This window comes from Mobula birostris, chromosome 7, assembly GCF_030028105.1.
Source record: "Mobula birostris isolate sMobBir1 chromosome 7, sMobBir1.hap1, whole genome shotgun sequence".
NCBI classification, from domain to species: domain Eukaryota; kingdom Metazoa; phylum Chordata; class Chondrichthyes; order Myliobatiformes; family Myliobatidae; genus Mobula; species Mobula birostris.
The window spans coordinates 105835189-105856076 of record NC_092376.1 but is presented as its reverse complement, the minus strand read 5'-3'; the positions used below and the strand labels follow the sequence as shown (position 1 = coordinate 105856076).

Here is a 20888-nt window from a genome sequence, read left to right as displayed (position 1 = left end):
CACAGTATCCTAATCATTCATTACATAGAGACTGCAAATGTTAGAATCTGTGGAGGAACTCAGTGGGTTGAGTAGCATTTGTGGATGAGAGAGGAATTGTTGACATCTTGGCTTGAAAAATTGTATCAGGACACTTCCTCACCCCACAATAAATGTAGCAGGATCTGATGAATTCTCCAAGCAGACTAACTGATAAGTCATTACGTAGAAAAAGGTTTCCAAATATAAGATTCATCTACTGATCGGCTAATGTCTGTGCAATCGTAAACCCATTGGAAACTTTCTCTTTGGTTACTCTGGCTGTACATGAAATTAAATAGCTCTACTAGATTGTCTCTTGGTCACTTCCTCTCTAAAGAAATTGACTCAACCCATTCTACATCATTAGTGCAACTTCAGTTCATAAACAAAATGTTGTATACCACTTGCCATTCCCACACCAATGTACAATAGATAACACGCGAAGGCTCATTGGTATGGTCCAGAATGCTTGGTCACGGTTACTGTAAGAGGTTTCAACCTGTAGATGTACCAGACTAATAAGTACTCAGAACAAGGAGTGAAGTTCAATTGATGTTGATGTGGCAGTGTCAATATGAGCTTATGAAGTTTTAGGTAAATTAGTTTGCTGGAACCTTGAGTAACAACTGAGGATGACAGTTTGATGGGTCCTTTAAAAAAAACTTTGTCTGCAAGTTAGATTATGTCATGCCTGTTTCGTGTGATGTAGATGCTACCCAACATGGGATCAGGAACATGTAAAGCTGTCTGTACCCTTTTTGACTCTGTCATCTCTGTCTTGCTATCTGCAAACACCACACTGCTCCTCTTCTGTCGCTTTCTCTCCTTCCTTAATTTGATCTCCCCTTCCTCCTTGATGGCTCGATCAGGTGTCCTCTCTTCCATCTTCAGGATTGGTGTCCTTGGTCTTGGGCTGTCTGGACTAACACTGTTATAACGATGAAAGGAACACAAAAGCTTACTCATTTGATATTAAATGCACAAATAAACATTCAATATACAATCAATTGCGTAATAAAATGGATTAAGAGTTCAACAGCCACAATATTTTGGACATGCTTTCTGTAGTTCAAGATGATGAGTGAAAATAGTGGGAGTTATCCTGAAGACACATCATCAATGAATATCTTCCACAGGAAAGAAGTAAATGCGACCTGTAAGCATTCACTTTGACTAGAAGTTGAAAGGTACTTGTGTTAGGAGTTCTGTAGTTGGCCAACAAACATTAAATTGAGGCATTTACAGGCTGGAAGGCCTAGTTTTAGGAATAGGGTTGCGAATTAGAAGACGATCTAGGAATGAATGCTAGAGATGCAGAAACTAAGATCTATAAATGCATTTGGTTGTGTTGTTGGCATAAGAGTCAGAAATAGGGGTGGGGAGTCTCGGGTATGTGGGAGGGTAAGTAGGCTTTGAGGATGAGTGGAGGTTGCCTCTGCTTTTGGAGGTTGGCAAATCAAGTGGAGGTGGGTTTGCGAGGGAGAAGTTGGTAAATACATTGCATGGCAGGTAACGGTTGAGTTAGAATTACAAAGCTAAGCTTCATTGATTGAGAATTCAGTAAAGTATCCTTTGAAAATCACTAAAGCAAGTATCAGAACCTGTAGAATTTTGCTTTCACGTGGATGGCCCACGGAAATGTGGCTGTTCATGAGTGGGCCGAAGTCCAGGAGGTGGCTGCGTGTCAGAATTCTCCGCATATCAGCTCATTAGACTCATGTCAGTATACAGAAGAAACATAACAATCACTACCTTTGCCCAACTCGCAGCACATCACCTTAACTAGTTATTTCTTTATTGAAACTGAACTTAGGACCAGACAACACACACATAATGTGTGTTGCTTGGATTTCTAGCATCTGCAGATTTTCTCTTGTTTGTGTTATGACCAGACAAAAATATTGTTCCATATTATCACAATTTCTAGGTATTTGTCAAGGGGAACTTATTGGAGCTGATAGCAATAAATGGTTGTGAAAGTGTGGCCAGTAGTTGTAAGAGATAGGTACTGGTTGGTTGTGATGGCGTGTTTACTAGCTATAATGGCATGGTTACTGGTTTTGAGCAGGTGGTAACTGATGGTTTGGCTCTGGGTTATTGGTTGTAAAGACCGGTTATTATTTGCAAGTGGGTTGTTACTGCCTGAGTGGGAGTGGTTATTAGTTGTGAGATCATTGTATACTGGTTATGAAGAGTGGTTACTAGCTGCAAGGGGGTGAGTTACTGGTTGAGAGGAATAGTTATGAGCTGTAAGGGGTTGTGTTACTGGTTTAGTGGCGTATGGTTACTGATTAGAAAAAATGGTTACTGGTTGTGCAAAGTGGCTACCAGCTTTGAGGGAGTGGGTACTGGCAGTGAGAGACTGGCTACATTGCAAAATGTTGGATTGTTGAAATTTCATTGTGTAGGCCATATGAAGTAGATGGACCTGTAGATTTGAAACAAGCCTTTCTTGCTTACATTGTTAATTCAAATCTGATTGCATCCACACCATGTTAGTCCTATGAACTTTAAAACACTTGGTGCTATTATTTAGCAGACATCTAATACACTGAGCATACATTGAGGGCATTCCTGTTCTCAACAATATGTTATTTCCTGATCACAAATTTTACTTAGCCTAGGGTCATGCTTTGTGAGGCCAGTTAGTGAACATAGGCACTCTATTTGTCTGAATAGGGCATCATCAATAATATTAATCCTACTGTAGCCCAATGCAATCACAGAGACATTACCCAGCTCCAGGTTCAGGAAAGGTGATCAGGAGGAAGAGCTGGACCTGGATAATCCTTCCCTGTGAGAACCATGGGAAGCAGCCTCACTCTCAGAGGATGTGTGTTTTTTGTAAAATACAGACTCCAAGCACTCTGACTCCATCAGTTACAGTTTAGAAGTTAGACTGCACCTTCAGTCACACAGTCACATGTTCAATCCAGATGGAAGTCAGGAGCCAGGGTAGGGAGAGCAGTTTTACATGGATTCTTTCATTGGGTCAAAACATAATTGTTGAATTTGAAGATAAAAATGTGTTGGGATGAGAAGCTAGGACTGAAATGTGGGCCAGGAATGTGGAACTGCCTGGGTGTGTGAGATGAAATGTGTGGGAAGCAAAGTATCGGTGGCAAGATATGCGTGCTGGAGTGGGTGTAGGAGAGTCTGGGTGGAGTGTGGGAAGGGCCAGATGCTGGGTTGCTGTTTTTGACTGGGGGTTTTCAGGAAGGATCTGTACTTCTGATGGATATTCACGTCATTGAGCCAGCCGGCCTTTCTTTTTTACCAAGCTCAGCAACTGTGAGCTTCTAAAGATCAAGCAGTTGCTTTTGAGTAAGTTAAATTTCCAAAAGTATTCTTTGTTTAGCTGCTCGTTGTAAGCAGCAGCTAACCTCAGTTCTTAATGTAATGGCAAGCAATAATCAGTTTTGAAATTGAAAGACAGCTTTGCAAGCAAGCACTATCTATAGAGCAGACTTGCTGGCCCCACAGCACCTCGACTAACTGATTAAGAGATGTAGTATAAAACATTTAATTGGGTTTACTTAATTGGGCTGGTTTCAAACTAGACAACATTTGCTAAGTTGTTTACTTCAAGGGAGCATGTAGACTAGATCGATATTCTCAAATAGCTGATGTATTAATAGTTGGAAGGTTTGTATACTCAGAGAGTCAGCTTCGGAACTTCAGAAACACTGTCTCCAGAGCTTTTAAAGCACTTGTGTTAAAAGGTGTCTGAAAAAATATCACATGTATGTGAAGTCATCCAAGTGGCAGAAAATCAGGATAAATGTAGAGGGCTGTTCAGGCTTGTTAGGAATAATAAGCAACATCAAGAAGCATTAAGTAAACACAAGGTGAACTAAAATCTAATCCTTTGTCTTTGATTTCTGTGACAGATGATTGTCTGCAGCTTGTTGGTATGTCTTTTTGGCTTTTAGGAATTGTACCTATGTTTTGGAAATCATTGCTGTTTTTGAAATGGTTTATAATTTGGAAGTATTTTATATGATATAAATTATCTGTGCATTTTAAATGTGTTTTAAGAATGTTGTTTGAATTGAAACCTGTATTACTGAAAATAAATAAACTGTGCTTAAGCTACTTTGTTAGCTGGAAGTATCTCCTCCATGGTAGGGAGTGGGAACCCACCACTCCAACAGTGAGTATTGGCAACTAAACTCCCCGAGGAGAATAAACAAGGAAGTGAACTAGTCTTTGAAGATTGGGTAACTGTGGTGTAACCTTCTTTTAGTGAGGGTACCTATAGTTACCTATACTGGAAGGTGCTTAAGGTTTTAATTAGTATTTAGAATTTCTTGGTCAGCAAACACAATACCATCACATAGTGATTTTTGAGTAAATGGAAAGTAAGGACTGAAGGGAGGATACAGTGAGAGTATGTAGTTGGACTTGATTTCAAAAGGATGATATTCACTGCCATCATCCTTTGCATAAATTCTAGGACTTCTATATGTCATGTTCTGAATAATTAATTTTAAAGTTCAAGGACTTTGGCAAGTCTTTCTGCAATCTTATATGTTCAGAATCTGAATATAGGTAGCCAAGAAAAAGGCTCAGTTTCTTCACAGTTAAATTAGTGGGAAGTTAAGAGGATTGGGAAACTTTTAAAAACCAACAGAAGGCAACTAAAAAAATCATTAAGAAGGTAAAGATGGAATAGCAAAGTAAGCTAGCCAGTAACATTAATGAGAATACCAAAATTTCTTCAGATACATAAAGTGTATAAGAGAGGCAAGGGTGGATGTCAGACCACTGGGAAATTATGCTGATCTGAATAAGTATTTTGCATCAGTCTTCACTGTGGAAGACACAGGCAGTAAGTTGGAAGTTCCAGGATTCAGGGCTATGAAGTGCGTGAAATTACTATTATTGGAAGGAAGGTTCGTGGGAATCTGAAAAGTCTGAAGGTAGGCGGTCACCTGGACCAGATAGTGTACACCCCAGGGTTCTGAAAGAAGTGACTGAAGAGATTGTGGAGGCATTAGTAATAATCTTTCAAGAATCATTACATCTGGAATAGTTTTTGGAAGACTGGAAAATTAGAACTGTCACTCCACTCAGTAGACAGTAGACAGGAAACCCTAGGCCAGATAGTCTGACCTCAGTGGTTGAGAAGATGTTGCAGTCAATTATTAAGAATGAGCTTTCAGGGTATTTGGAAGCACATGATAAAATAGGCCACAGTCAGCATGGTTTCCTCACAGGAAAATCTTGCCTGAAAAATCTGTTGTAATTCTTTAAAGAAATAACAAGCAGGATAGACAATGGAGAATCAGTTACTTGGATTTTCAGAAGGCCTTTCACAAGGTGTCACAAATAAGGCTGCTTAACAAGCTATGAGCTCACGGTATTACAGGAAAGATTCTAGCGTGGATAAAGCAGTGGCTGACTGGCAGGAGGCAAAGAATGGGAATAAAGGGAGTCTTTTCTGATTGGTTGCTGGTGACTAGTGGTGTTCCACTAAGGTCTGTATTGGGACCGATTCTTTTTACATTATATGTATTTGGATGACGAAATTGATAGCTTTGTTGCAAAGTTTGCAGACCATGTGAAGGGACAGACAAGGTGGAGGGGCATGTAGTTTTGAGGAAGTAAAGAGACTATGGAAGGACAGACAGATTAGGAGAATGGGCAAAGAAATAGCAGAGGGAATACAATGTTGGGAAGTGTATGGTCATGCACTTTGGTAGAAGAATTGAAAGGGTTGACTATTTTCTAAATGGAGAGAAAATACAAAAAACTTGAGATGCAAAGGTATTTGGGAGTTCTTGTGCAGGATTCCCTAAAGGTTAACTTGCAGGTTGAGTCTGTGGTGAGGAAGGCAAATGCCAATGCTAGCGTTGATTTCAAGAGAACTAGAATATAAAAGCAAGGATGTAATGATTTGATTTATAAAGCACTGGAGAGGCCTCTCTTGGAGTATTGTAAGGTGTTTTAGGCTCCTTATCTTAGAAAGGATGTGCTGAAACTGGAGAGGGTTCAAAGGAAGTTCATGAAAATGATTCCAGGATTGAATGGCTTGTCTTATGAAGAGTGTTTGATGGCTCTGCACCTGTATTCACTGGAATTCAGAAGATTGAGGGGAGACCTCACTGAAACCTATCGAATGGTGAAAGGCCTCGATAAGGAGGATATGGAGTCTGTGGCGGGAGAGTCTAAGACCAGAGGACACAGCCTCAAAATAGAGAGACATCCTTTTAGAACAGAGATAAGGAAGAATTTCTTCAGCCAGAGGGTAGTGAATCTGTGGAATTCTTTGCCACAGGGAGCTGTGGAGGCTAAGTCTTTATGTATATTTAAAGCAGTGATTGATAGATTCTTGTTTGGTCAGGGCATGAAGGGGTATGGGGATAAGGCAAGAGATTAAGGCTTTTAGGAAATTTGGATCAGTCATGATGAAATGGCAGAGCAAACTTGATGGTCAAATGGTCTAATTCTGCTCCCATATCTTATGGTCTTATGGACTTAACATTTAATAATGTCATGGTCAATTTCCACTGAGAGCAGAAATGGCAATGCATACATTGTTGTGTCTTACCTGTCAGCATTCCCTTTGGTTGATGTGCTGCCTTCATTGTTGATGGAGGAGAGAGAGATCATGGACACTTGTCGGTAGGACCGCAGCATGGATCTTGGCCGACTTGTCCGTTTGTCATCCATGTCCGGCTGTAAGATAAATCCAGGAGAGAAAGCAGGTGTGTGAAGTTGCAGTAGTCAACTTTTGGATTGATAAGTCTGTCATCTCCATGTCAGAAATCCCACCCCAGAGTCCTGGCCACATAATCTTCTCTAGCAATGCAGTGCAACACTGGCTGAGTGTCACACTGTCAGTGATATGTCTCATTAAAGCAAGACATGGCCTGCTCTTTAAGTAAGTTGCAAAAACATACACTCCACTAATTGATAAAGAATGAGAACACCTCTGCATGTCTTTGTCTGTACGAATGGTAGTGTAGCAGTTAGCGTGACACTATTACAGCTCAGGGGGTCAGAGTTCAGAGTTCAATTCTGACCACTTCTGTAAAGAGTATGTATGCCCTCCCCATAGAACGCGTGGGTTTTCCCTGGGTGCTCCGGTTTCCTCCCACTCTCCAAAGATGTACCGGTTAGTAGATTAATTGGTCACTGTAAATTGTCCCATGATTAGGCTTGGGTTAAATTGGGGGTTGCTGGGCAGTGTGACTCAGAGGGCTGGAAGGGGCTGTTCCACACTGCATCTCTAAATAAAAACAAATAAATAAAGTGGGAATTCTCTGCAAACACATCAGTACCTTCATTGCACAAAATCTAGCAAGTGCTCGTCACATGTTTGGAAAATGGAGTCAAACAAGATTGTGGCTACTGGGCATCTTAAATCCTGTCCCTTGGCCAATAAATAAAAAGATTTGAGAGCTTGTAATTATGATGTTGTGGCTGGTCAGGGTCAGAATAGGGACCGGAAGAGCTATGCTTCCTGATCTATATACTTGGTCTCTTCTCCATCACAGGTGTGTGTGTGTGACAGAAAATTCAGCCGATGAACGTATTGGAACTTTGCTCATTTCTGCCTGGTGAACCATGTTACCTTGATTCAAGTCCCCTTACCAGCTCCCTTGTTCCATACTCCTTCTCTACTTTGATCTTTAGCTGCTTGAAGCATTCCTCCATTCGATCATGGAATGGCCGTAGGTCATCCGACACCCTCTTCCCATGAAGTTTTATTCCTGCTCCGAGCAGCGGCAGCTGGTGAACATGAAGAGGAGAAAGCTCTCATCCTACCATAATCAAAGTACAGCACTGTGACCAGAGCATTGCAACCGCCGCAACAGGACTGGTGTCTGTTTGAGGAAGTGGCGCTATCAAGAGGAGGGTATTTCCCAGTGCTGCAAATTTCAGGTGAATGGCTCGGGAAAGCAGGGCTATTCATCTTCAAATTTACTTTCACTTAGTTTGGGATTGAGGGGGGAGGACAGACAGTAGCAAAGCCATCATGGGGACACAAGAGACTGCAGATCCTGAAAATGAGTGAAAACTTAACTGATGGTGGCAGCATCTGTGGAGGGTAATGACATTTCAGGTCAAAGTCCTATTTCCAAATTGTCAACAATTCTTTTCCTTCCATAGATGCTGTTTGGTCCACTGACTTCTGCAGCAGACTGTTATCTAATCTTGTCTTCAGTTGATGGTTTAAATCACAAGGAGATTTTAAGACCATTTTAGAAAATATCACATTAACCAGTGTGAGTGAATGAAATCTATTGTGATTCAGACCATCTTAAAAGTTTGTAAACCTAATGGATTTATTTTGAGAATGTGACAGCTTTATGCACATCTTTACCCTATGGGTGCCATCCACAAATGATCAACTTCCACAACTTGGTCCTTGACCCTGAACTCTGTGTCTCTGGAAAATGTCTGGCACCATTGCCACTGCTGAACTGCTCTCGGTGCCAAAGATAAAATGGAGGGCTCAATGCATTGAGAATCACAGGTGCAGAGTCATATCCCACGTGTAGAAATGCTGCAGCTGTGAACCAGTCAGCACAAGATGCTTTTTGTCCTGTGGTCTTAAAATCGCAAACCACAACCACCCGGTGAAATGTCAATGTTACTGTTGGATATTGAAGGGTAGTGACTGAGTTAAAAGTCAGAAATTTTCTGCTTTCCTATGTACAGAAACAAGCTTAAATTTTCACCTTTATAAAACTGAGAACCACAAACCATGGGGCTGGCTTTCCTGTTCCTTCATGATCATGTAGAACTATTCACTACACAATTCAGCATGAACATAGAACATAGAATAGTACAGCACAGTACAGGCTCTTCGGCCCACAATGTTGTGCCGACCCTCAAACCCTGCCTCCCATATAAGCCCCCACCTAAAATTCCTCCATATACATGTCTAGTAGTCTCTTAATCTTCACGAGTGTATCTGCCTCCACCACTGACTCAGGCAGTGCATTCCACGTACCAACCACTCTCTGAGTAAAAAACCTTCCTCTAATATCCCCCTTGAACTTCCCACCCCTTACCTTAAAGCCATGTCCTCTTGTATTGAGCAGTGGTGCCCTGGGGAAGAGGCACTGGCTATCCACTCTATCTATTCCTCTTATTATCTTGTACACCTCTATCATGTCTCCTCTCATCCTCCTTCTCTCCAAAGAGTAAAGCCCTAGCTCCTTTAATCTCTGATCATAATCCATACTCTCTAAACCAAGCAGCATCCTGGTAAATCTCCTCTGTACCCTTTCCAATGCTTCCACATCCTTCCTATAGTGAGGCGACCAGAACTGGACACAGTACTCCAAGTGTGGCCTAACCAGAGTTTTATAGAGCTGCATCATTACATCGCGACTCTTAAAACCCATCCTTCGACTTATGAAAGTTAACACCCCATAAACTTTCTTAACTACCCTATCCACCTGCGAGGCAACTTTCTGGGATCTGTGGACATGTACCCCCAGATCCCTCTGCTCCTCCACACTACAAAGTATCCTGCCATTTACTTTGTACACTGCCTTGGAGTTTGTCCTTCCAAAGTGTACCACCTCACACTTCTCCGGGTTGAACTCCATCTGCCACTTCTCAGCCCACTTCTGTATCTTATCTATGTCTCTCTGCAATCTTTGACAATCCTCTACACTATCTACAACACCACCAACCTTTGTGTTGTCTGCAAACAAATAAGAAAAAAAAATCCCGTCTCATTCTCCGCCATTCTCCTCTCGCCTTGTCCACCATTACTGGACACTTTACACAGCAGACATGCGCGCCATTACCCGGCACCCACTGCTGGCAGAAGTCTCCGCCCCCTTCCTTCCATCGCCTGGCAACGTGAGACAGGAGAAAAACAGTAAATGCCTTTATTGATGTGAATAGAGACAAAAGAAGGGAAAAAAATCACTAAAGTTTCTCCAAAAAGGGTTTTAAAACTACAGCCCAAAATCTGTCCTTTGCTTCCATTCACAAAGCCTCCAGGACTAAGGATTAGATCAGGAAACACTCCGGGATTATCCTGGATTTTTCAGGAATTGAGCATTAATCTTTTGAATACTGTGACAAGCAATCTGAGAATAAATCAGCAGGGTATTAAGAAATGTTGCCTTTTCAACGAATGTTCTATAATAATTTTGTTTACTGATTATAAGAATTTTCAGAGTAAGGTAGAAAGGTCATTTGTGAGACTAGAAAAGGGATGCTAAAATGTTCAGAACTCCATCCCATAGTCAGAATTAGTAGTTGACAAATGTCTACTTATTGCTTATTTATTATTGATCTGGAAGAGGATTTTATTCCAAATCATTGATAGGTTTGTTGCATAATTACATGTAATATCAGTCATCATAATTCCTTACCAGTGATGTTCCATCACCGGGGCTATAGAAACCAATAGTATTATTGCATTGAGAACTTTTGCTTGATCAATAGAATGACATTGTTAAGGGAAAGAACTGCAGGTGAAGACAGACTATTCCAATAAGACAAATGAGGAACAATACATGATCTGACAGTCTGACAACAAGTCTTCTAAAGGTAATGCTTAGAAATTCTGCAATGATTATATGAATAAGACAGGTCAACCAAGATCCTTTACAAATATTCTGTATGGGATTGGACATAAAATATTCTCTGTGAAGACTACGAGACTACATAGGTTTGGATGTACATCAGTTCTATACAGATAATCGAAATGTGGTTTGTTGTAAAGAGAAGATCCAAGAGACTGTAGGTGCTGGATTCTCAGAGTATTTAGCAGCATCATTTGTGTATGCGGGTAAAGGAATTGTCAATGTTTCGATCTGAAACCCTAAATCAGGACTAGATGTGAGATTTTGACCCAAGATGTCAATAATTCCTTTCTCCCCAACAGATGCTTCTTGATATACTCAGTCCATCCAGCAGATTGTTTGTTGCTGATTATAAAGATACTCTCTGCAGAGCATGTGAATGGATTTATATATGAGAAGGATGAATGGGTTTACACATACAGTGATTCGAGCCATAGGGTGTGAATTGTGTGAAAAAGGCTCTATACAGAGCTTGTAAATGGGTTTTCTGTGAGGAATCCTTTATGAACAGTGTAAGTGGAGTGTGTGGAGAATCCACATGGAAAGTGTGAGTGGGTTTATGAGTTGGGTTTTATACAAGGTACAAATAGATCTGATACACTAAAGTCCATCCTCCATTCTCACCTGCCATGCTATAAGATCCTTTAATCGAGCAAGTTTCTCCCAATCTTCTGGGTGCTCACTTGAATACTCCTCTGTGAAGAAAGCCTGAAAGAGCAGAGTAATTAAGCATGGAATCACAAACACTCACTGCCTTTCACCAAAATATCACCCGGCTGTTTGAGTAAGATAGGGAGTTATAAACAATTCTGTCTGAAAATGGATGACACGTTAAATTTGTGTATTAGAATTCTGTTCTATATTATGTTAAAACCTGTGGAAAATGGCAATATTAAAAACAAATACATCATGACAGCACAATTGGGTGGTTTGCATGCAGAAGTAGGACAAGCATAATTTCTAGTTCAGCACGGTTCTCCACATTTTGCTGCATAGTAACAAGTAAAGGGCATCAAGTTTTAAAGACACACTCCCCATGGCAACCATACCACTGCAGCAAGCACGATGGTTGCCATGAAGGAGACAGAAGGTACAGACAGTTCCAAAAAGCCTTGTTTGATGAGATACGTGGGTGTAAGGTATAACATGCTAAGAGATTTGGTGAGTAAGGTGTCAGGAGTCCTGAAAGACCTACCATAAGAAAGGGCAGGCAGGAGGTGAAGACAGACATCTCCAGGATTGGGAATTTCCCACTATACAGCAGCACCAAACAAAACCCTCATTTTGCCACATGATAGGGTAGCGTGATTTACACACAACTGTCCACAGCTAGAATAGAATGGAGAACTGAGTGCTTTAAGACAGATGCCACTCTTCAGGAGTCACAGGTAATGGCAGTAATCAGGGCAGAACATAGAACATAGAAATCTACAGCACATTAGAGGTCCTTCGGCACACAATGTTGTGCCAACCATGTAACCCACTCTAGGGACTGCCTAGAATTATCTGACCGCATAGCCTTCTATTTTTTGAAACTCCATGTACCTATCTAAGTCTCTAAAAGACCCTATTGAATCTGTCTCCACCAACATCTCTGGCAGAGCATTCGATGCACCCACCACTCTCTGTGTGAAAAACTTACCCCTGACATCCCCTCGGTATCTATTTCCAAGGATCTTAAAACTATGTCCCCTTGTGTTAGCCATTTCAGTCCTGGGAAAAAGCCTCTGTCTATCAACACAGTCAATGCCTCTCATCCTTTTATGCACCTCTGTCAGGTCACTTCTCATCCACCAATGCTCCAAGGAGAAAAGGCCAAGGTCACTCAACATATTCTCATAAGGCAGGCTCTCCAATCCAGGCAACATCCTTGTAAATCTCCAATGCATTCTCTTTAAAGTATCCTCATCCTTCCAGTAGTGAGGTGACCAGAACTGAACACAGTACTCTAAGTGGGGTCTGACCGAGCTCTTGTATAGCTGTAACATTACTTCATGGCTCTAAAGCTCAATCCCACAGTTGATGAATACGAACACACCAGAGGCCTTCTTAACAACAGTATCAACCTGCGCAGCAGCTTTGATGTCCTATGGACATGAAGCCCAAGAACTCTCTGATCCTCCACACTGCCAAGAGTCTTACCATTAATACTATATTCTGTCTTCAAATTTGACCTACCAAAATGAACCACTCACACTTATCTGGGCTGAACTCCATCTGCCACTTCTCAGCCCAGTTCTGTAACCTATCGATGTCCTGCTATAATCTCTGACAACCCTCTAGACTATCCACAGCACCCCCAACCTTTGTGTCATCAGCAAACTCACTAACCCACTTTTCTACTTCTTCATCCAGGTCACTTATAAAAATCACAAAGAGAAGGAGTCCCAAAACAGATCCCTGCAGAGCACCACTGGTCACTGACCTCCATGCAGAATACAAACCACCCTTTGCCTTCTGTGGGCAAGCCAATTCTAGATCCACAAAGCAAGGTCTCCTTGGATCCTATGCCTCCTTACTTTCTGAATGAGCCTTGCATAGGGAACCTTATCGAATGCCTTACTGAAATCTATATACACTACATCCACTGCTCTACCTTCAGCAATATGTTTTGTTACATCCTCAAAGAATTCAATCAGGCTCATAAGGCATGACCTGCCCTTGACAAGGCCATGCTGACAATCCCTAATAATATTATGTGTCTCCAAATGCTCATATATCCTTCCTCTTATGATCTTCTCCAATATCTTGCCCACCACTGAAGTAAGACTCACTGGTTTATAATTGCTGGGTTATCCCTACTCCCTTTCCTGAGCGAGGGAGCAACATTTGCAACTTTCCAATCCTCTGGTACTGCTCCTGTCCCTATTAGTGATGCAAAGATCATTGCCAGAGCCTCAGCTTTCTCCTCCCTTGCTTCCCACAGTAGCCCGGGGTATATCTCATCTGGTCCCAGTGACCCATCTAACAATGCTTTTCAAAGGCTCCAGCACAGCCTCTTTCTTAATGTGTATATGCTCAAGCATTTCGGTCCACTGTAAGTCATCCTCACAATTGTCAAGGTCCTTTTTCCTGGTGAATACTGAAGCAAAGTACCTCCACTACCTCCTCTGACTCCCAGCACACATTTCCACTATCACACCTGATTGGCCCTATTCTGACACAGCTCATCCTCTTGCTCTTCAAATGCTTGTATAATGCCTTGGGGTTTTCCTTAATCCTGCTCGCCAAGGCCTTCTCATGGCTCTTCCAGCTCTCCTAATTTCATTCTTAAGCTCCTTCCTAGCAATCTTGTAATTTTCTAGAACTCTATTTTTTAAAAAAAATATCTACTTTCTTGAACCTTTTGAAGCTTTTCTTCTCTTCTTAACTAGATTTTCCATATCCTTCGTACACCATGGTTCTTTTACCCTACCATCCTTTCCCTGTCTCAGTAGAACATACCTATGCAGAACACCATACAAATGTTCCCTCACATTTGCCACATTTCTGCTGTGCATTTCCCTGAGAACATCTGCTCCAATTTATCCTTCTAAGTTCCTGCCTGATAACATCATATCTCCCCCTACCCCAATTAAATGTTTTCTCAAATTGTCTGCTCCTATCTCTCTCCAGCGCTATGGTAAAGGAAATAGAGTTGTGATCACTACCCCCAAAGTGATCCCCCACCAAGAGAGCTGATGCCTGACCAGATTCACTTTCCTATAACAGATCAAGTACAGCCTATCCTCTAGTTGGCTTATCTACATATTGCATCAGGAAACCTTCCTGAACACACCTAACACATTCCACCCTATCTAAACCTCTTGCTCTAAGGAGATGCCAGTCAATATTAGGAAAATTAAAATCTCCCATCACAATAACCCTATTATTATTGCACCATTCCAGAATCTGCCTCCTCATCTGCTCCTTGATGTCCCTGTTACTATTGGGGGGGGGTCTATAAAAATATGCAGTAGAGTTATTGCCCCTTTCCTGTTTCCGACTTCCACTCACACTGACTCAGTAGATAATCCCTCCATGACTTCCTCCTTTTCTGCAGCCGTGACACTACCCCTGATTAGCAAAGCCACGCCCCCACCTCTTTTGCTTCCCTCCCTGTCCTCGAAACATCTAAAACCTGGCACACTCAGCAGCCATTCATGCCCCTGAGATATCCAAGTCTCTGTAATAGCCACAACTTCATAGTTCCACATATTGATTCTTGCATTAAAATAGACACATCTCAAACCATCAGGCTGAGTGCATCTTTGCTCTATCATCTGCCTATCCTTCCTCACAAACTCCCTACAAACTGTCTCTACTTGTGCTCCAACCTCCCTGTCCTCTGCCTCTTCACTTCGATTCCCACCCCCCTGCAAATCTAATAAATCTAGATTTATTTGTTCACATGTGATATTCAGTGCATGGTGTGAGGAAGACTGTGCTTCAATTGGATCCCCTGCCTCATTATGAATGTAGCTTGTTAGTAGCAGGGAAAAGTGACAAGATCATTTACAGCATTAACAAAGAATCATACAAAACAGGAACAGACCCTTCGGCGCTCGATATCTGTGCCAACCATGTTGCTGAATTAAAGTGCACATGTGTCTACATAGGTCTATAACCCTCTTGGTTTGGACTGGGGACTACAATCCTGTAAGTGTCTATTGGGGTGCCTTCCCCTCAGTGCTGACAATACTTTCCTCTAATGACCAGGGCCATAATTGCCAGTCATTTTATTCCCCCTGTAAAGTTTCAGGCTTCACCTCATGACCCTGAGTCTCTCAATTTCCTTTGCACTTCTTCCTCTACAATTGACTACAGCTGGCTTTTTTGGCCATTATCCAGGGTGTATAGGGAAAATCCTACAAACGGTAATGGTTTCGTCCCAGTATATCATGGGTAAATCCCTTCCAACCGTTGAGCACATCTACATGAAACGCTGTTGTAGGAAAGCAGCATCCATCATCAGAGATCTCCACCACCCAGGTCATGGTCTTTTCTCGCTGCTGTCATCAGGTAGAAGGCACAAGAGCCTCAAGACCCACACCACCAGGAACAATTACTACACCACAACCATCAGGTTCTTGAACAAAAGGGGTTAACTACAAACATTTGCCCATCCATTAGGATGTTCCCATAGCCAGCAATCTTATTTTAAGGACTCTTTATCTTGTTATCTCATGTTCTCATTATCTATTGTTGTTTATTTATATTTGTATTTGCTCAGTTTGTTGTCTTCTGCAATCAGGTTGATCTTTCATTGATCCTGTTAGTTACCATTCTATAGATTTGTATGTCTACAGGAAAATTGATCTCAGGGTTATATATGGTGACATATATGTGCTTCTTCAATAATAAGGTTTACTTTGAACTTTGAATGAAATCTCCTGATCTGGTAAGTGAGTACTGCAGCTGAGCCTTCCACCTAATACAGATAGCAGAATCTGTCCTTGATGACTAATAATCTCGCCACTTCTATGATAAGTGGTACACAATATTGAGGGTAGGTGCATTTTGTACCTCTTCCACTCCAACATGTAATGCCTTTCAAAACTATTTTTTTCATTCAACTTTTCCAACACCAGAATAATTTCCCACAAAATTATTGTTGCAATTTTGAACGCGCCTTGGAGTACAGAAGGGACAACTGGAGTGGCCATTGTTGGAGGAAGGTGCAGGATAGAAGTATTTCAAAAGCAAAGAAATACTCAAATGGCAATATAGTATACTGTAGCTGTGGTTGCCAAGGGAAGTCAAAGCTAATGTAAAAGCAAAAGAGAGGGCATAAAAAAGCAAAAATTAGCAGGAAGCTTTTAGGATTGGGAAGCTTTTAAAAACCAACAGAAAGCAGCCAAAAGAATCATTAGGAGAGAAGAGATGAAATATGATAGCAAGCTAGCAAACAATATCAAGCTGGATAGAAAAAGCTTTTTCAAGTATATAAAAATTAAGAGATGAAAGTGAATAAAGGACTACTAGAAAATGAGGCTGGAGAAATAATAATGGGGGACAAGGAGATGGCAGATGAACTGAGTATTTTACATCAGTCTTCATTATGGAATACATGAGCAGTGTTCCAGGTGTTGAAGGGTGTGAGGGAAGAGAAGAGAGTCCAGTTACTATTACATGGTAGAAGGTACTCAAAAGGCTGAAAGAGAGAGCAGAGACATCAGTAATGAACATTCAAGAATCACTGGTCTCTGGCATGGTTCTGGAGGACTGGAAAATTGCAAATGTCACTCCACTCTTTAAGAAAAGAGGGAGGCAGCAGAAAGGAAATTATAGACCATTTAGCCTGACCTCAGTGGTTGAGAAGATGTTGAGTCAATTGTTAAGGAGGAGGTTATGGAGTACTTGGTGACACAGGACAAGATAGGACAAAGTCAGTATAATTTCCTTAAAGGAAAATCTTGCCTGATGAACCTGTTGGAATTCTTTGAGGAGATTACAAGTAGGGTAGCTAAAGGGGATACAGTGGATGTTGAATATTTGGATTTTCAGAATGCCTTTGACAAGGTGCCACTCATGAGGCTGCTTACCAAGTTAAGAGCCCATGGTATTACAAGAAAGTTGCTGGAGCATTGCTAGGTTAGAGCATTGGATGATTGGTAGGAGGCAGTGACTGGGAATAAAATGATGCTTTTCTGGTTAGTTGCCAGTGACTAGAGGTATTCTGCAGGGGTCAGTGTTGGGACCAGTTCTTTTTATGCTGTATGTCAATGACTTAGATCAGGGGTCCCCAACCGTTTCTGCACTGCTGACCGGTTTCATATTGACAATATTCTTGCGGACCGGCCGACCTGGGGGGGAGGCGTGGGTGGGTTGCCAATGGACAAGAGTAGCAATCAAATACGTTGGGTTTACCCCCAGAAAGACTACAATGACCATGAAGCCTTGCGCGGGCACCAGTGCGCATGTGTGATTTGCGCATGCGTGCACGTGCTGATTATTTTGCTACAAATCGTTTTTGGCAATTCTGTTCGGGGGGGGGGGGTGTTAATCACGACCGGAATATAGGTGATAAGTGGCTTATACACTCAATTTCATTTCTAAAAGGGTTTATCTAACAAATTTAATATTAAACACACAGCGCATATTTTCCTCGCATGAATACAGTGATAAGTCAATTATCAGGGGAGGACAGGGGAGCTTGAAGTAAGTGTTGAACGATCTTCCAGTAGAAGTGGCAGAAGCAGGTTCGATATTATCATTTAAAGTTAAATTGGATAGGTATATGGACAGGAAAGGAATGGAGGGTTATGGGCTGAGTGCAGGTCAGTGGGATGAGGTGAGAGTGGCGTTCGGCACGGACTAGAAGGGCAGAGGTTGCCTGTTTCCATGCTGTAATTGTTATATGGTTATATAAGTCAATAGCATCATAACATTTTAAGTAACGTTTGGATATTGAACACACAGCGAATATTGTCCCCATATGAATATTTAAAATCATTGCAACGCACCAATATTGCTGAATCAGTGGGAGCCCTGGGCTCAAGACGGTCCTATCGAGGGGTGATGGGAGACAGTGATACTCGAACGAGGTTCCTTATGTCCAGTCTATTCCGCAATTTAGTTTTCGTTGCATTCATCGCAGAGATATGTTAGAAATGGAAGCAACGTTTTCAGTGCTTTTGTGGCTATCTCAGGATATTTAGCCTTGACTTTGATCCGGAATGCCGGCAGAGATGTTATGTCAAACATACTTCACAGCCCGCCGTCATTTGCAAGCTCGAGGAGTTGATCTCCTTCCTGCGCTGTCATGGACGCGTAATGACCTCATGTGCGTAATAGTTCGACAGTGGCCCATGACAGGGAATGAGGAAAGGTGCAGCTAACTCATATCGCCAAATCATATAATTTCCTCGCGGCCCGGTAGCGCATGCTCTGCGGCCCGGTACTGGTCCGCGGCCTGGTGGTTGGGGACCTCTGGCTTAGATGACGGAATAGGTGGCCTTATTGCCATATTTGCAGATGATACGAAGATTAGTAGAGGGTCAGGCAGTGTTTAGGAAACAGAAAGGCTGCAGAAGGACTTAGACAGATTAAGAGAATGGGCAGGAGAGTGGCAAATGAAGTACAATGTTGGATAATGCATGATCACGCACTTTGGTAGTAGAAATAAATGTGCAGGCTATTTTCTAAATGGGGAGAAAATCCAAAATTCTGAGATGCAAAGGGACTTAAAATCTTTGTGCAGAATACCCTAAAGGTTAACTTGCAGGCTGAGTCGGTTGAGGAGTCAAATACAATGTTGCAATTCATTTCAAGAGGTCTAGAATACAGCAGGTATGTGATGCTGAAGCTCTATAAGGCACTGGTGAAGCCTTGCCTTGAGTATTATGAACAGTTTTGGGCTCCTTATCTAAGAAAATATGTTCTGGCTTTGGAGATGGTTCACAGAGATTGACAAGGATGATTCAAGAAATGAAAGGATTATCATAAGAGGAACGTTTGATGATTCTGGGTCTGTTCTCACCAGAATTTAGAAGGATGTGGGGGGATCTCATTGAAACCTTTCAAATGTTGACAGGCCTAGACAGAGTACTGTGGAAAGGATGTTTCCCATGGTGGGGGTGTCTAGGACAAGAGGGCACAGCCTCAGGATAGAGGGGCATCAATTTAAAGCAGCAATGTGGAGAAATTTCTGTAGCCAAAGTGTGATGAATATGAGAAATTTGTTGCCACAGGCAACTGTAGAAGCTGGGTCATTGGGTGATTTGCGGTAAGATTGATAAATTCTTGAATGGCCACACCATCGAAGGTTACGGGAAGAAGGCCGGGGAATGGAGTTGAAGAGTGGAAAAAAAGGATCAGCCACGATTGAATGGCAGAGCAGACACGATGGACCAAATTGCTTAATTCCGCACCTATGTCTTGAGGATTTATGCCCTCTTCAGTTGAATGTAAAGGCACCATCCCACAAAAATTGCAATGTCTTGGTTGAGTCTACATTCAGGACCACTGCTAAACCATTGCCTTCTTTTATTTACAGTTTACTTGTAAAAACTCTGGGAGTTTTATATCACTATGCGAGATCAATCTGTAGAGGCGACCAACTCTTAACTGTAACATAGTCCGAACTCATTACTTACTCTGGACCATGATTGGTTAGAGCAGTAGAAGCCAGTTCATAGATATTTTAATCATGCTTTGGATCAGATGCATTCTGTGTACTGCAGTGTTCTATAAACTCAGATTACTTTCACAGAATGACTTTATGATCAATCTCCATCATGTTCCTTTAGTGTTCTTATGCTACCTGCACCTGAGCATTATTAGGACATTTGATGCACTCTGTTACATTTTCACATTACATCTTTGTCATCACCTGTAATTGGATGTTATTCTCTCCCTAATGAAGCTTGAAGGAATCTAATGTTGCACTAACCTCATCTGCTTCTGTGGGCATAGCCATCTAATGTTATGTGACATTTAATAGGTCACATCAAAAGAAATATCTCAGAGTGTGTATTATACGTGTGTGTGTGTGTGTGTGTGTGTGTGTGTGTGTACAAGTGGGCATGTGCATGTATACAGGTGTCCCCCGCTTTTCGAACGCTCGCTTTACGAAACTTCACTGTTAGGAAAGACCTACATTAGTTCCCTGTTTTCGCTAACAGAAGGTGTTCGATAAAAGGCAGCGCGTGAAAAAAATCAGCGCATGATAAAAGGCAGCGCGCGCCCCGAACTGCCGCTCTCCCCCCAGATTCGGAACTGCATTCTTGCTGGCATTGTTTAAACACGTGCCTGTGAGCAGCCGTTAGCAAGATGAGTTCTAAAGTATCAGAAAAGCCTAAAAGAGCTCGTAAGGGTGTTACACTCAGTGTAAAACTAGACATAATTAAGCATTTTGATCATGGTGAACGAAGTAAGGACAAAGTGAGTTTGGCTTGTGGAAGTTGACGAAGCTGATGTTGAAGAGATTTTGGCATCCCATGACCAAGAACTGATTGATGAAGAGCTGATGCAATTGGAAGAGGAAAGAATAACAATCGAAACCGAATGAGTAATGATAAAGTTCGACTTTAATTTTGAAAGGGTACTTTGGTTCAGGGCATATTTGCAAGATGGTTTGAGTCCTTACAAAGAACTGTATGATAGAAAAATGCGCGAGTGTCAACAGTCAAGCATACTGTTGTTTTTCAAGACTTCCACATCAGCCACAGCAGACGACGAACCTCGACCTTCGACATCGAGGCAGGCAGACATAGAAGAAGATGACCTGCCTGCCCTGATGGAAACAGACGACACCCCAGTGTCCCACCACCCCAACCCCCAGGCCGCGGACAGATACCGATTTGCAGAGCATGCACCGGTAGC

General features: G+C 41.9%; 1 protein-coding gene across 1 annotated transcript in view; it reads right to left on the bottom strand.

Annotated features, from left to right (window-relative positions):
* Positions 1-20888, bottom strand: part of LOC140200352 (dedicator of cytokinesis protein 2-like) — a 699328-nt gene that overhangs the window by 5725 nt on the left and 672715 nt on the right. Inside the window, exons 46-49 of the mRNA XM_072263559.1 lie at positions 11208-11291; positions 7621-7758; positions 6575-6702; positions 775-949 (exon numbers count right to left, since the gene is read on the bottom strand). Coding sequence (XP_072119660.1) covers positions 775-949; positions 6575-6702; positions 7621-7758; positions 11208-11291 — 525 coding nt within the window. The remainder of the gene's footprint in view (positions 1-774; positions 950-6574; positions 6703-7620; positions 7759-11207; positions 11292-20888) is intronic.